At 37.9% G+C, this 16,879-nt stretch overlaps 1 protein-coding gene across 1 annotated transcript in view; it reads left to right on the top strand.

Moving 5' to 3' along the window:
• Sec71 (ADP ribosylation factor guanine nucleotide exchange factor Sec71) overlaps positions 1-16,879 on the top strand; it is a 452,892-nt gene that overhangs the window by 367,687 nt on the left and 68,326 nt on the right. Inside the window, exons 25-27 of the mRNA XM_067136654.2 lie at positions 3,376-3,578; positions 4,958-5,074; positions 16,255-16,395. Of these exons, the coding sequence (XP_066992755.2) occupies positions 3,376-3,578; positions 4,958-5,074; positions 16,255-16,395 (461 nt within the window). The remainder of the gene's footprint in view (positions 1-3,375; positions 3,579-4,957; positions 5,075-16,254; positions 16,396-16,879) is intronic.

Here is a 16,879-nt window from a genome sequence, read left to right as displayed (position 1 = left end):
TGAATCATGGCTGAGAAATGATATAATGGATGCAGAAATTTTCTCACGGCACTGGAGTGTATATCGTAGAGATAGGATAGGAAGGGTGGGAGGGGGAGTGTTCATTCTGGTGAAAGAAGAATTTGTCAGCTACGAAAAAGTTAAAGATGAGACACATGAAATTCTAGGTGTAAGGCTCATTTCTAAAGATAATAGGCAACTTGATATATTTGGAGTGTACAGATCGGGAAAGGGTAGCACTGACGCGGATTCAGAATTATTTGATAGGATAGTCAGCTATGTGGGAAACGACATGGAAAGAAATGTGATTGTAGCGGGAGATCTGAATTTGCCAGATGTCAATTGGGAAGGAAATGCGAACGACAGGAAGCATGACCAACAAATGGCAAATAAGTTAATATGGGAAGGACAGCTGATTCAGAAAGTGATGGAACCAACCAGAGGGAAAAATATCCTGGATGTCGTGCTGATAAAACCAGATGAGCTCTATAGGGAAACTGAAGTCATAGATGGTATTAGTGATCATGAAGCTGTTTTTGTGGTAGTTAAAAATAAATGTGATAGAAAGGAAGGTCTTAAAAGTAGGACTGTTAGGCAGTACCATATGGCTGATAAAGCAGGCATGAGGCAGTTTCTAAAAAGTAATTATGATCGGTGGAAAACGGTAAATAAAAATGTAAACAGACTCTGGGATGGGTTAAAAGAAATTGTTGAGGAATGCGAAAACAGGTTTGTACCATTAAGGGTGGTAAGGAATGGTAAAGACCCACCTTATTATAATAGAGAAATAAAGAGACTAAGAAGGAGGTGCAGACTGGAAAGAAATAGAGTTAGAAATGGCTGTGGATGTAAGGAGAAATTGAAGGAACTTACTAGAAAATTGAATCTAGCAAAGAAGGCAGCTAAGGATAACATGATGGCAAGCATAATTGGCAGTCATACGAATTTTAGTGAAAAATGGAAGGGTATGTATAGGTATTTTAAGGCAGAAACAGGTTCCAAGAAGGACATTCCAGGAATAATTAATGAACAAGGGGAGTGTGAATGTGAGGATCTTCAAAAGGCAGAAGTATTCAGTCAGCAGTATGTAAAGATTGTTGGTTACAAGGAAAATGTCAAGATAAAGGAGGAGACTAAGGCCAAAGAAGTAATAAAATTTACATATGATAACAATGACATTTACAGTAAGATACAAAAGTTGAAAACTAGAAAAGCGGCTGGAATTGATCAGATTTCTGGGGATATACTAAAGACAATGGGTTGGGATATAGTACCATATCTGAAGTACTTATTTGATTATTGTTTGGTCGGAGGAGCTATACCAGATGAATGGAGTGTTGCTATAGTAGCCCCTGTGTATAAAGGAAAGGGTGATAGACATAAAGCTGAAAATTACAGGCCAGTAAGTTTGACATGCATTGTATGTAAGCTTTGGGAAGGCATTCTTTCTGATTATATTAGACATGTTTGCGAAATTAATAACTGGTTCAATAGAAGGCAATTCGGTTTTAGGAAAGGTTATTCCACTGAAGCTCAACTTGTAGGATTCCAGCAAGATATAGCAGATATCTTGGATTCTGGAGGTCAAATGGACTGTATTGCGATTGACCTGTCTAAAGCATTTGATAGGGTAGATCATGGGAGACTACTGGCAAAAATGAGTGCAATTGGACTAGACAAAAGAGTGACTGAATGTGTTGCTATATTTCTAGAAAATAGATCTCAGAGAATTAGGGTAGGTGAAGCTTTATCTGACCCTGTAATAATTAAGAGGGGAATTCCTCAAGGCAGTATTATCGGACCTTTATGTTTTCTTATATATATAAATGATATGATTAAAGGACTGGAATCGGAGCTAAGGCTTTTTGCGGATGATGTTATTCTCTATAGAGTGATAAATAAGTTACAAGATTGTGAGCAACTGCAGCGTGACTTCGAAAATGTTGTGAGATGGACAGCAGGCGATGGTATGATGATAAATGGGGTTAAAAGTCAGGTTGTGAGTTTCACAAATAGGAAAAGTCCTCTCAGTTTTAATTACTGCGTTGATGGTGTGAATGTTCCTTTTGGGGATCATTGTAGGTATCTAGGTGTTAATATAAGGAAAGATCTTCATTGGGGTAATCACATAAATGGGATTGTAAATAAAGGGTACAGATCTCTGCACATGGTTATGAGGGTGTTTAGGGGTTGTAGTAAGGATGTAAAGGAGAGGGCATATAAGTCTCTGGTAAGACCCCAACTAGAGTATGGTTCCAGTGTATGGGACCCTCACCAGGATTACCTGATTCAAGAACTGGAAAAAATCCAAAGAAAAGCAGCTCGATTTCCGACAAAAGAGTAGCGTTACAAAAATGTTGGAATGTTTGGGTTGGGAAGAATTGAGAGAAAGAAGAGGAGCTGCTCGACTAAGTGGTATGTTCCGAGCTGTCAGCGGAGAGTTGGCGTGGAATGACATTAGTAGACGAATAAGTTTGAATGGCGTTTATAAAAGTAGGAAAGATCACAATATGAAGATAAAGTTGGAATTCAAGAGGACAAACTGGGGCAAATATTCATTTATAGGAAGGGGAGTTAGGGATTGGAATAACTTACCAAGGGAGACGTTCAATAAATTTCCAATTTCTTTGAAATCATTTAGGAAAAGGCTAGGAAAGCAACAGATAGGGAATCTGCCACCTGGGCGACTGCCCTAAATGCAGATCAGTATTGATTGATTGATTGATTGATTGATTGATTGATTGATTGATTGATTGATTGATTGATTGATTGATTGATTGATTGATTGATTGATTGATTGATTGATTGATTGATTGATTGATTGAAATCACTACGCGGGAACTACAACAAAGAGTCGTCACTACCACACTCCTGCAGGTAGAGCACTGACGCGCTACGTATTCACTCACAAAGGATGTGTGATTATTGCGCAGGAACCGCGTTGCTCTAGCACTGACATCTAGCAGTGATTCCGAGAACTTTTCAAACCGTCCTCGTATGTATTGTGAAATTTCCTTCCAACACTGCTCATTATCAACTGATACTTTCAGCGATAAATGTTTGAAATCAGTTTTGTTCCATAGCAAAAAAAAAAAAAAGTGAAGATGAAGAAAAAGAGAAATGTAGGTGATAGAAGAAAACAAATGTTTTGGAATCAACATTTTGAAAAAGTAACACACATTTGTTTCCAGTATTGTTTCTACAATATGATCTGTTATCATGAAGACTGGTGTTATTAATCTAATATTGTGTTTCAGACAGTATTCATTTTGCTTCATATTTCAACCCTGTGTTTATTTACTGTTTATAAAATTACGCATATAACTATTAGCTTTTATTGTTTCTTATTATTCCTTTTTCTCCTTTCATAACAAGATAATGAACAACTAGCTCGTTCGGGAACCAACTGTCTGGAGAACCTTGTTAATTCTAATGGTCTTAAGTTTCAAGATTCTACATGGGACAAGACCTGTCAGTGCATGTTGGATATTTTCAATTGTACAATACCAAGTGCTTTGCTGACTTGGAGACCTGAAGATCCAAATGAAGGCAAAGAATCAGACCTTGAAATAATTTCGGTGAGTATTTTAAATTGAAAGATCATAAGCCATAGCAGAAGCTTAGATATGTAATTTTAGAACAGAAAGAGAGACTGGGTATGAATCATACTAAGCAGTAGGTTAAAGATACATAGATTATGTAAACTTCTGAAATGCAACATGCTTTTGCTCTGGATAACAATTATGCCACAGTTATATAAACTTCTCTGTTGTTGATATATGGGATATTTGTTACAATTTTTGGCAGATATTTTTTAATTGCATAATTTTTTACCTTGACTTCTGGACTCAATATTAGTTATTCCTTTCTTGTTAGTTTAATGGCTGTCACATTTATACTACATTATTGTTCCTATGGCCTAGGTATTAGATCCCTTACCATCATTATGCTATGTTATTCCTAAGTAGTCCGACTCGTTGGCTGAATGGTCAGCGTACTGGCCTTCGGTTCAGAGGGTCCCGGGTTCGATTCCCGGCCGGGTCAGGGATTTTAACCTTCATTGGTTAATTCCAATGGCCCGAGGACTGGGTGTTTGTGCTGTCCCCAACATCCCTGCAACTCACACACCACACATAACACTATCCTCCACCACAATAACACGCAGTTACCTACACATGGCAGATGCCGCCCACCATAATCGGAGGGTCTGCCTTACAAGGGTTGCACTCGGCTAGAAATAGCCACACGAAATTATTATTATTGTTCCTATGTAAATCAGCTGTGTTCCATCTTACCTCTTGCCAAAATAGATTATAATGTAATAAATATACATGCTGAATGTGAACTGCTGTTTCTTTATTTTATGAATGTGATGGGCAGATTTCGAATCATGTTTCTAGGTTCGTCATTATTGAAAGAACTCTGCTTGTATTAAATTTATAGAAAAAGCATAAATATTGTATGTATGATAACCTGCCTTCTGTGTAGTAGAAACAGTAACAGTTGAAAATACATCATTTGAATGAGTATATGAACAGAACAGTTTTCACTTCAAAAATAAAAAATAAAAATAATAATAATAATCTTATGATGTACAAGTAGGCCTACTAGTTGCTCGTTTGTTTTGATAGTGCTTATCAGGATGAATTTAATGGTAATTCTGGAAATTGTGGAAGATTTTAAATTGTCCATAACTTCTGAATTGAAGATAGCTTTCTTGACTTCTATTGTGTTTAGATTTTATTTTGTAGAATTCCTTGTTTCCAAGATTTTCAAATTTTTAATCTAGAAAAAATCAATATATATTGGAGGTTTTTATGCATGAGAATTTTAAATTTTCTGATTAGCCAGTATTGATTCAGTGAACTGGAACTGTCAGTTATGGTTCTATATATTTGTTTCTTGTATGCTTTTGCTTAGCTTCTTGAGGTCTCTGATCAAATATATTTTATATCAGGGTGAGAATGGTGATATGAGCCATATTCTTCAACGATCCAACAGTTCATACAGTGTGCAAAGCAGTCAGAGCAGCCACAGTGTCAGTACTGAGGAGTTGAAGGCCTTAAGAGGGAAGGTGAGAGAGTCATTTGTTGTTGCATGCTAGGAATGCACTTAAGAGTGGCAAGTGGACTATAGACACTAATAAATGAATTAAGGGTCGTTACAATTTAGTGACTTAGTCACCATTTTCTCACCTGAGCTCACACAATTTAAATCCCAACCAGTTCTTTTTTTAATTTTATTTTTTTATTTAAGGGTCAACCATGTCATTGTGATATCAACTTACAACAGTGGGTCTAATGGGTGATGATCCTAAGATTTACAGTCATATAAATCTGCAAGCTTGCTTCCTTGTTTTCATTTAAATAGAGAATTAGATGTTAATTAGCCAGATTGAAGTGTGAGAAGAAATGTAGTGAAGATCAGTTGGGATATCCAGGAATTCTTAAAGGGAACTGTAAGAAAAGTAGCAGTGAAAGGAAGAATAGGATAAAACTAGGCTACTGGCAAGAGTTCCTCTTTGTGTATCTCATTACAATTTTTTCTCATGTATAGGAAGCTAGGAAAGAGATAAGAACATACATGAAGGATAATCAGACAATCAGTTCATCAGTCACCTATTATCTGCATTTAGGGCTGTCGCCCAGGTGTCTGTTTGCCTATCAGTTGTGACAGCTTAGTGTGGTTAGAGGAAGAAATAGAAAGGAGAGACAAAGACAAATATAATGAAGGACAAGAGGACAGGCACAGACACCACATCTTTCACAACCTCTCTCTCTCTCATAGACGAGCTATCTCACCCATCCCAACTATTCCAGACCATTACTTTACCATATCTGATAGGCTTGTGTCTCTTTATCTCCATGAGAATGGCAGGCATCAGTACTCATTGAAAGGATCACCCTTCAGAAAGCCTGAAGTGAGAATCTAGAACAAGATGTTATTTCTAACTGCTGAAACTTTTGATGGGGCTGAATGTTACTATGCAGTATTTAAATTCTTTGAAACCTGGTAAAGTAGTTAGTGGGACAAAAGGACCAATAACATTATTACTATCAATATTTAAAATGAATGGTGCGGTGTTCTGATCTTCGCTATCATAACCATGTTTTAGACAGACATACCTCTACACTGAGCAAGGTGATTCCGGTGCCAATACTGGTCTGTTGCGCTCTACGTATTATTTCTTGAGAAATAAATAATATTCCAGAACTGTGTGAGGTGTCCTTTACCTCTCTGATGTTCTCCTACAACATAGAAATTGTAGACTTTTACTTACTGTATTTCTAATAAACAGTGTAAGGCTTTTAGATTGTAGCATACTCGGAACATTTTGGATAAAGCTTATAAGATGCTGGTGCTTGCATTTAGTCTGTCATAAGTGATACTGTTCAAAGCTCTTTTCATCAGAGATTTGGTCATGGAATCATTTAAATCTCTGGAACATTTAAAAATGAATGAAGCTATAATCCATACAACATAAATTGTTCGATAGGAGTTGAAGATTACTTCCTGTATGCTTATTTATGAAGTGTTGGTGTGGCTTAGTCAAAGAAATTGATATGTGATTTTTGGTTAAGATAGCACATTACCGTATTTTTCCGAATCCAAGATAATCCTGAATGCAAGACAACCCCCAGCTTTTCCTTCAGAAAAATTCAATCCAGCTTAACTGATTTGTGAAATCATAATTTTATTTATAACAAATTTCAAATTTTATTTGAGAAAAAAATAAACACACCCAAGTATCATGTAAATACTACCTAGAGTACTTCCCTGATCATTTTTGTTAGAGGTAGCTGATACTGTCTTTGAAAGCTTCAGCGGCTAGTGGTGTTTAATAAAAACGCAGACATTGAAGGTCAACGAGTTTTGTGCGTGCGCATGTGTGCACTGGGGAGAGGTGGAGGGGAAGGGAAGCAGTGTGGTTACCGTGGTAGCTGCCAGCAGTATTCATTACTGTTAGGTCGCGAATGCAAGATGACCCTTGATTTTTCCCATGAAATTCTGAGGGAAAATTTCTTGGATTCGGAGAAATACAGTATCATGTAAATCCTACCTACAGTGCTTCCCTGATCGTTTTTGTTAGACGTAGCTGATACTATCTTTGAAAGTTCAGCGAATTCCTCTTTGCGAGCCTGCATTCTTATTGCATTTCTTGCTGTCTATTCATATGTGATATCATTATTTTGCTTCACTTGCCATTCTTAATTCCATCTTCTCTGTTGAGTTGACGGATTGACATAACTTTCCCGAGATACTATCAGCTTAAGCGAGTTGGACCTAGGAATTTTCTGAGGAGTTTTACTCCACTGTCACTCACTTTTGCATTTCTTTGTACCAGTTATGGTCCAGCTATCCATTATTGGTATAAGTAATGAATAAAACTTCAAATTTGGAATTTAATCATAAGTTGAATTAATCGTAACAAATCCATCATCATCAGTATTGGAAAGGAACAGACAAGTGTCAAATCAAGTCATGTATATATGTATATATACACACACAGTAGAATCTCGATAATTCGAAATCGGTTAGTTCAAAATTTCGCCTAATTCGAAGCAGCTCTCGTTCCCGGAACATGAGGTTCAGTTTTGCATGTTATTTAAATCGTTTAATTCAAAATACGGATAATTCGTAATTCAAAGTACGTCAGTCCTGTTACCGAAATTCAGACTTTTAATTCGAAACTGCTTTTACATTTTGAAAAAAAAAAAAATTTACAGAGTAATTTAAATTCAAAAGTTCTCCGCGTCATGAAAGAACGCATCTTCCGGAACGTGAAGGGGTAACTTTGCGCACTTGCACCTACCGCGGCGTGTCTACAGTGAGCTTCATATCTGCTATGTTCGAGCGGAATTGTAATTATTTTGTATTGGGCGTTTTTAGGGATGTTCAACAGGCTGAGGACTTGGGTTCAAATTCTGGGAGCATGTAGTCAGATCGGCAAAGTTTGAACATCAATTATATTCTAAAACCCAAAAATATTCTCACACAAATATATACAAGATAATTGTACAATGTTACAATATCTCTGACACCATTTACTATCAATTCCTTTCTCAACTTCAGATCCTTCTGAATGTCTCTAAGTCTTTAAATACACATAACAATAATAATTATGTTCACTGGTTGGTTACTTAACTACGGAGTAGAATTGGAGCACATCCAATTGAAGTCTTCTTTCTTCGTCTTTTCTCTCTTCTGCATAGGTATCCCTGGAACCCGTAGCTCTTGCGGCGAGGCATAATTCTCCCAAATATAAGTATTTACTAGTTTATGACGGTGACTATATTCCAACACCTACTTTGACAATCGGTGTGATAAACCCTTGTGATCGCTCACTGATGAATCAAACTTACTTTCAGAGCCTAATGTCCTTTTAACTTATTAACAGTGTTCAGTTACTTATTCGCGGCTCGTACTGAAATTCTACCCGTTCACTAACAATGCTCTGAGCGATAGAGTCTACAGTCAAAATGCCTCCTTTGGGTGATGAACGTCAAAAGCCTCCTTCAAGGGATGGAAGTCAAAAGCCTTGTTGTTTACAAGTTCTGAGCTTATATCCTCTATTCCATTCCTTCTAGAATAATTCACTGAGTAACACCACCATCACTGGCCACTCTTACCCGCCACAGTATCACTGTTCTCTGATTGGTTCTTGAACACGGAACCACCCAGTCATGCGGCACTTACATGTGATGTTCTCGAACAATTTCGAAGCTGTTTCTATGTCCCTTACACGTGACTCCGTACATTTCCAACTCAGAAGAAGTGCGCATTTAACTTACACAATGTTTCACAATTATTAAGACACAAAGCTTTTGGCTTACGAGCTTCTACGCAATATCGAATGTTCTAAATCCTTCTTTAGAATATTCTGTCATTCCTATTATTATTATCATCACTCTCATTTATGAATTATGAATTATAGACACATACAAACTCTCCTGTAATTTTCTTTCATGTATACACATGTTTATGTGCCTGCTACTTTTCAAATCACAGGCTTTCTACCCTGGAGGTCGCGGATTCGAATCCCGTTCGAGTCCGTTCGCTCACTCTGATATATGCGAAAGGCGTGTTGCGAATTGCCGTTCACGACAGGCAGTGTGCGGAGAGGTAGAATCCGCGAACATAATCAATTTGTACGCACCAAACAATAGTGTCAATGCCGATGAAACTGCATTGTTTGTTTGTTTTATTTTTTTTTAAATGCTGAGGCCAAACGGTCTTAAGGTTTTAAAGGAGAGAATTGCCAGACGGGAAATGTACTGTTTTGCTATGCAGTGCGCACTGCACACGGAAGCGAGAGATTTCCTTCCCCTGTCATAGGAAAATTCGAAAAGCCACGATGTTTTAAGGGCGTCGGGCACTTTCCATGCCAGTACAAGGCATCTAAAAATGCAGACAGTACAGTAATCCAAAATATAAAGCATTTGCACATGGGAGCCAGCATAATTTTTCCTCGTCTTTGAATCGTGTTTTTCTTCCTTTCGTTGTGTGAGGTTATGTTTGTCATTGTTTTATACAAGAGCATTATTTGAATAATGTAAATGCACCTTGTTGGATAAATTTCTGAAATAGTGTTTTCCATGGCATTTGAAAAGTTTAAACTGAGAATCAAGGTGATTGCATGCATTAATGGGTCTTAGAAATGCCATGGCAGGAAATCGTACAAGTATAGTCACTGTACTGTTGTTGTAATGTGGAGAGAAGTGAGAGACTTTCTTCCCTCGTCATAGGAAAGTTCGATAAGCCGTGATGTTTTAAGGGCATGGGGGTACATTTCGTGCAAGCACAAGGCATCTAAAATGCATACAGTACAGTAATCCAATGAATAAAGCACTTGCACAGGGGAGCCATTATAGATTTCTTCTCGTCTTTGAATCATGTTTTCTTTCTTTTGAGTTCATTGCGAGAGGTTACGTTTGCCAGTGAGTTATCCAAGTGCATTATTTGAATACTGTAAATGCACCTTGTTGGATACATTTTGGAAATCGTTTTTTCCAAGGCATTTGAGAGCTTTAAACTGTGAATCGAGGTTAATTGCCTGCAGTAACGGGTCTTAGAATATATTGTGACGCCGCAAGGATTGGCATTTCCAAAGTACGTGTTGGCGGTTAATTCGAAATCACGTAATTCGAAGTCCGATTTTTGCGTCCCAGCAACTTCGAATTAACGAGGTTTTACTGTGTGTGTATATATATGTGTGTGTGTATACACACACACCATAAGTGTAGACACAGAGAAAGAGAGAGAGACAAGAAAATGAACCCATAATAGGACATACACAAAAGGACAAGGACAAAACATGTCCCATAGATTTTCAATGGGGTTCAAGTCAGGTGATTTTGCAGGCCAATCAAGATGTAATACGATGGGGGAGTGTTCATATAACCAGTCCCGTATGCGTCCAGCCCGGTGAACTTTGCTGTTGTCATCTTGAAAGATTGGGGTATCAGTAGCATACTCATCATGCAGATGTTGACTGAATGGCAACTCCTGATCATCCAGAATGTTTAAATAAACGTCACCGAGCTCGATAGCTGCAGTCGCTTAAGTGCGGCCACTATCCAGTATTTGGGAGATAGTAGGTTCGAACCCCACTGTCGGCAGCCCTGAAAATGGTTTTCCGTGGTTTCCCATTTTCACACCAGGCAAATGCTGGGGCTGTACCTTTATTAAGGCCACGGCCGCTTCCTTCCCACTCCTTGCCCTTTCCTGTCCCATCGGCGCCATAAGACCTATCTGTGTTGGTGCGACGTGAAGCAAATAGCAGAAAAATAAATAAATAAACGTCCGCTCCATGGCTAAATGGTTAGCGTGCTGGCCTTTGGCCACAGGGGTCCCAGGTTTGATTCCCGGCAGGGTCGAGAATTTTAACCATCATTGGTTAATTTCTCTGGCACGGGGGCTGGGTGTATGTGTCGTCTTCATCATCATTTCATCCTCATCACGACATGCAGGTTGCCTGTGGGAGTCAGATCAAAAGCCATGCGCCATTTCATTTCATTTTTAAATAAACATGCTGGTTCATGTTAGTGGTCACCTCAGAGAGGGTCTTTTTAATCAAATCATTTTGTTAAACAGCGTATGAAGAATATAAAATGTGAGTTAATTGGCTTTTTTTCTACCAAGTGTCATTCCCGTACCAAGCTTGTAGTCCCTCTAACTGAATGCATCCATTCTACTGAGCCAATAAAATTGTTTCTTTTTGTTACCGCTACTACAGCGGTTACACTAAACACAGTAAAGGAAGGAAATTTAGTGCAATTACACAGTACCAAAAACCACTACACACTCGGTGAAAGATCAGCTGAAACTATGCAGATCTCCGCAGATAACAACTTTAGTAATATCAGTAGGGCCAACTAGATGACAATAAACCAGGAAGGTGGGACGGAGCAGGGAACCAACCGAGGGCATGGATACGGCTTAGGTTGCAGTTTCAGAAATAATCAACCGTGATCCTTAATTTTGAAAAATATTATTTACCCTACAAATGAATTCCGAACAATTTTAGTCATGCGGAAGGTACCGACACACAACTTGTGAATTACGAACTACATGTTCTGTGATACACACAACTATTCGACGTTCTTTGATAATGGCTTCCTATAAGTTCAAAGGTTCAACCAAACTATACATCTAGTTACAAATCCTGTTGTACAATGCAATTTAGTAGGTAAGAAGAAGTGTAATACGCCATTACAATTTACAGCAAAGTTAAACGTACCTTTCAAAACTCTAGCGTACATCAAGTGACATGGAACTACCAGAGGCAAAACCCCAAGGAAAATATATTAAAATACAATTTACATATTTAGCGAAACAAAGGACAGGGAATGCCTCGAAAACAAACAGGCAAGTCCAGCTGAAAAGCTTAGGCATCATAAATAATTAAGTGGCGAATCTAGGTGAGGTTAGGGCAGACTCCTATATGAAAAAGCAAGCGAACATTACAGGAAATTTAAGCTGGAACGGATATCAAGAGTGCTTACCCCAAAGTGGCCCATCCCAGTAACGAGACGACTTCAAAACTTCGGACAATCAGGCAGACCGATCACAGACAGACCAAGACAGACAGCGAACGAAATGCTGCCTTGCTCTCTTTATAAGGGAAACCCTGGCCTTGGAGTAGCCAATCAGAACGCATGAGCCCGCCTATTGTCACCCAGATTCACCAATCACAACTCCTACTTCAGTTGCGAACTTTAACATACTTTCTCGAATACATATGATCGCGAATCTTCCATTTTCAGAATAGTCAGAAAATACTTTCTAGAATACATAACAAACAAAAGGCAACACACCCTGTTCAAAAATCCATGTGATAACTTTCTGGATACTTCCAGTAAATATAGAACTGAAATCTACTATTTACAACCAACCTATGTACAACAATATTTCTTACACTGTACAGGTTAAGTACCTGAATGGAATACAAATAAAATATTATATCCCCACACTTCAGATCATACAGTAAGTACTACGGAAGGTTTACAAATAAAAGTCTTCAATAAACGCTTTCCAATTTCCAACACATTCTACACCTGTGACACTTTTGTAATGCATCTATCTGCACTCATGTGATAAATTGCATTCCTTCTAATGCACTTGCCTACAAACTTTTCACTCGAGCTGATCAAGTTAAATCCATAGTAGTTCTATAAAAAACCAGAAGTGGATTTTATAGAAACCCTTCATTATTCTGAAAGACATATCAGCTTTCTTTTGTATATATGAATATTCATCCTTATAAACTACAGTGCTAGTGGAGAATTTCTTGAAGAAATGTGATGCAAAATTTTTAACAAATTACCTGCCTGGATACTTAGTAGTGGTTGTATGTATATATTGTGTGTCACGGTTTTGACAGGTATAGAAGAAGGCAAAATATTTTATCACAGGATGTTGAGGATGTAACCGCTGAATGACGTACTGCAGAGTTGTTGTTGTTATTTTAGTTTCAGACTTACATGATAATAGACAAACACTTTGAGAAATTCATCACAGGATTTTTCTGCCGTGTTATGGATTCCCTGATCAACTGTAAGGGATATCATGATGGTACTGTCTTGCCACAGAAAAATAACACCACCTTCCTGAATGAGTAGTTTACTTATGATGATAGAAGCAAGATTAAAAATACTGTACTACAGCTAACCTTCTGGTATGAATTGAAGACATGCTCGTAAAAACAGTCCAATCCTTAACATTTTAAAAAATGAGTTGAGTGCTACTATCTGTTTGATTACTGCATGTACTAACTATTCTAAAGTGGTTTAACATCAACAGCACTAACTGAGGAGAATTATAATACTTGAGAAAGAAAAAAAAGAAAGAAAAGTGTGTTTAAGCTGAGGATCTTTGCTAGTACTCAAGAACAGTCTAATCCTACCAAGCAGGCCTTAATAAAGGATGCACCAGGCAAATGCTGGGGCTGTACCTTAATTAAGGCCACGGCCGCTTCCTTCCAACTCCTAGGCCTTTCCTATCCCATCGTCGCCATAAGACCTATCTGTGTCGGTGCGACGTAAAGCTCCTAGCAAAAAAAAAAAAAAAAAAAAAAAAAAGGATGGGAAATATTGAGTCTTGACACCAGCATTTATATATTTTGTGGCACTGAACTATGAATTTTTAGACATTATTTATCAAGTGATATTAATCACCTAGATGGTATATACATATTTTAATTTATATTTATTTTCACATTGGTGATAATACATTAATCTCTGAATATACTGAAATACATACTGCAGAATATTTATAACATCCATGTTTACAGCCGTGGGCTGTGTATGTACGCAACAAATGAGGACAACAGTGGTGGTGGTGGTGATGATGATGATTATGATGATGTTGATGGAACATGTGGAAATGATCATAAAAAGAGAAGTAATCTAGAGACATGGCATCAGGAAATTCAGGATATACCGGGCGAGTTGGCCATGTGGTTAGGGGCACACAGCTGTGATCTTGCATCCAGGAGATATTGAGTTTGAACCCCACTGTCGGCAGCTCTGAAGATGGTTTTCTGTTGTTTCCCATTTTCACACCAGGCACCTGTACCTTAATTAAGGCCACGGTTGCTTCCTTCCTACTCCTACGCCTTTCCTATCCCGTTGTAGCCATAAGACTTATCTGCGTCTGTGTGACGTGAAGCAAGTTGTTAAGGAAAAACAAATCAAGATATAATAAATAATAAAATAGGATCAGAGGATTTATTTTTCAAGCATTGAGCTCTACTATTGAAGAAAATTGTTTTGTGAACCTCTATCCTGTCCTGCTACCATGTTAAGTACAGCAGACGAAGGCCTGTACTTCCAGCAAGTCAAGAATATCCTTGACCTACTATGGTCGTAATACTGAAAGAAACATTCTTACATTTCTTAGAGGGAGGTTTGTTTACTGCCTGCCTGGGTGGGAAGAAGGGAGTTAGGGGGTACGGTTGCTATGGAAACATGGGCAGGTTCACTGCGGTTGCCGTGGAGATAAGCCTGCTGACCAGCTCTTGATGCTTGGAATGCCAAACCTCTCGCTTCTGAGCGGTCTGAACAAATGAACAAGTGAGCCGGAAGTGAGGGGAAGGAGATAGGAATGCAGGAATGTGGCAATACCATGCTGTGGCACGTGCAGTGCTTCTCCCTCCAGCCCGATCTCTCAGAATGCTTCTTTCAACATAAACGGGTATATATTATATGTCCCCAATCTATCACACATATTACAAAATTAATTTCTCATGCACTTTATTTCTACTCAGGAAGACGAAGAGAAACTGTTGATATTCCAGTTTTAATGCAATGGCACTTTTGCTATGAAGAAATAATCAAATTTTCCATAATGGCGCTGTGTATAAAACGTGCCGCAGTGGCGCTGTGGAATAAAACATCTAATACTCAGTGTGCTCTGCAGTCTTGTTTGCCTAATAATGGCAGTTCATTTGGTTTGAAGAAGTAAATATGCAACCAAATAAGTGTGTTCCTGACCACTAAATAATTATGTTTGTGTTAAGTGCAGAGTATGAGGTAAGCAAGTGAAGTTAGTTGTATGCACTGAAGGAACCACAAACAAAACCACCATCTGAGAGAATACCCATTTACTGGTATAATGGCGCTGTGTGTGCATGTAATGAAATAGCCAATATTGTGCATGGACAGCACACTCCTATGGCAGTCTGAAACATGGCATTGAAAGATCAAAGGATCACGCGAACACATACTCATAGACTCACATAGCCATCTACTGGCAAATGCAGTAGCATCGTAATTTGCCAGTAAATGACTATTTGAGTCAAGTAAAGTAGCAGCAACTTACATTCTGATAGCATGATTTCACAGAGACATCTGTTGGACTAACACAGAAAGATCTGCATAGACAACTTCCACTGAACCCTCTATCGGGCTGGCATAGAAAGATCAGCAGAGACAACTTTCATATTATTCGAATAACTAACTATTTTACGCAAACGAAGGACTAATGGAATTAATATTTTTCTAGCAATCCTGAGATGGAGAACTTTCTTTTGATGTATAACACACAGGCATTAGTATTGCAGTTTTCTCACAATATTGTGTTACACGTTCAAATTATATATATAGATTCTGTGAGACTGGGCATCAGTGTTTTCTGAATTGTGTAAAACAAAACTGACATCTGCATTTACAGTTAATAGTTCTACTATAGCTGTTTAATATTTCTGGACAGTGTAATTGCCAAGATAAGAAAAAAGTAATACCGTGGTCAACACTAAGAAAATTCAATTACTTTTAGGTATCAGCTTGGTGGGATTCTTGCTGGTTCCTAAACTTATGATTTGGCTCCTCAATTCAGAGAAGATTTCTGCACCCCTGATTTTTAAAAAAAGGTCTAGGTAAACAATTGTTACGGAATCTACCACCTGGGCAACAACCCTAAATACGGATCACTGGTGATTGGTGAATAATTTTTATATCATTCACAAAATTGTTTGTAATTGTATTTGTTATAAAAAGCAGGTGCTTCTGTTCATTGTTCGTCCTCTCTCTCTCTTTCTCTCTCTCTCTCTCTCTCTCTCTCTCTGAATTGTGCAAAAATGTACTGGTTGTAACAAAAGTTCAATGAGTGAATATTAATATTAACCTTATTGTTTATTGCAACATTTCTTTATCGAGTTCAGAGACTGATCATCTCGTAGTTATGGTCAGGATTTTTTCTGAATCTTGGCCCGTATTGTACACTTGTCATAATTATATTTTGTTTTGTTTTCAGGCTGGCTCAGATAGTAAACTCTTTTCTGGTTTACTGATAAAGTGTGTTGTACAAGTGGAACTTATCCAGACTATTGATAACATCGTCTTCTTTCCTGCGACATCACGGAAAGAAGATCAAGAGAATCTAGCACTTGCTCAGGTATGTGTCGATTGTTTTGTGTATAAATCTGCAAATTATTGCTAGACTGTAAATTGTAGTTGCTGAAAAGACAAGTTTTACAGAGTTATTTGGTAACATGGTATGGATCCTGTGGTGGAAAACTTGCATGATGATGAGCTTGAACCCCACCATTGGCAGCTGCAAATATAATTTCCCATAGTTTCTCATTTTCAAGTCAGTCAATTACAGGGCTGAACCTTAATTGAAGCTACAGCCTCTGCTTTTCCTATTCCAACATTGCCAGACACCTTCCTGTACCATTTGTGATGTTAAAGCAGCTAGGGGAGAGAGAGAGAGAAAAAAAAAAAATAGCCTACATATTTAAGGAGAAGCTAGGGGTCTGTATTTTACCCTTTTATCAATATTACATGTTTCAAATGGCTATATTTTGTCTTTTTCCAGCCAAGAATTCATTAATTTGATTTCAATGTATACACCATCATATATCCATTATTATTATATG

This window comes from Anabrus simplex, chromosome 1, assembly GCF_040414725.1.
Source record: "Anabrus simplex isolate iqAnaSimp1 chromosome 1, ASM4041472v1, whole genome shotgun sequence".
In the NCBI taxonomy this organism is placed as follows: domain Eukaryota; kingdom Metazoa; phylum Arthropoda; class Insecta; order Orthoptera; family Tettigoniidae; genus Anabrus; species Anabrus simplex.
The sequence above is the reverse complement of the archived record's forward strand: the minus strand, read 5'-3'. Positions and strand labels throughout refer to the sequence as shown.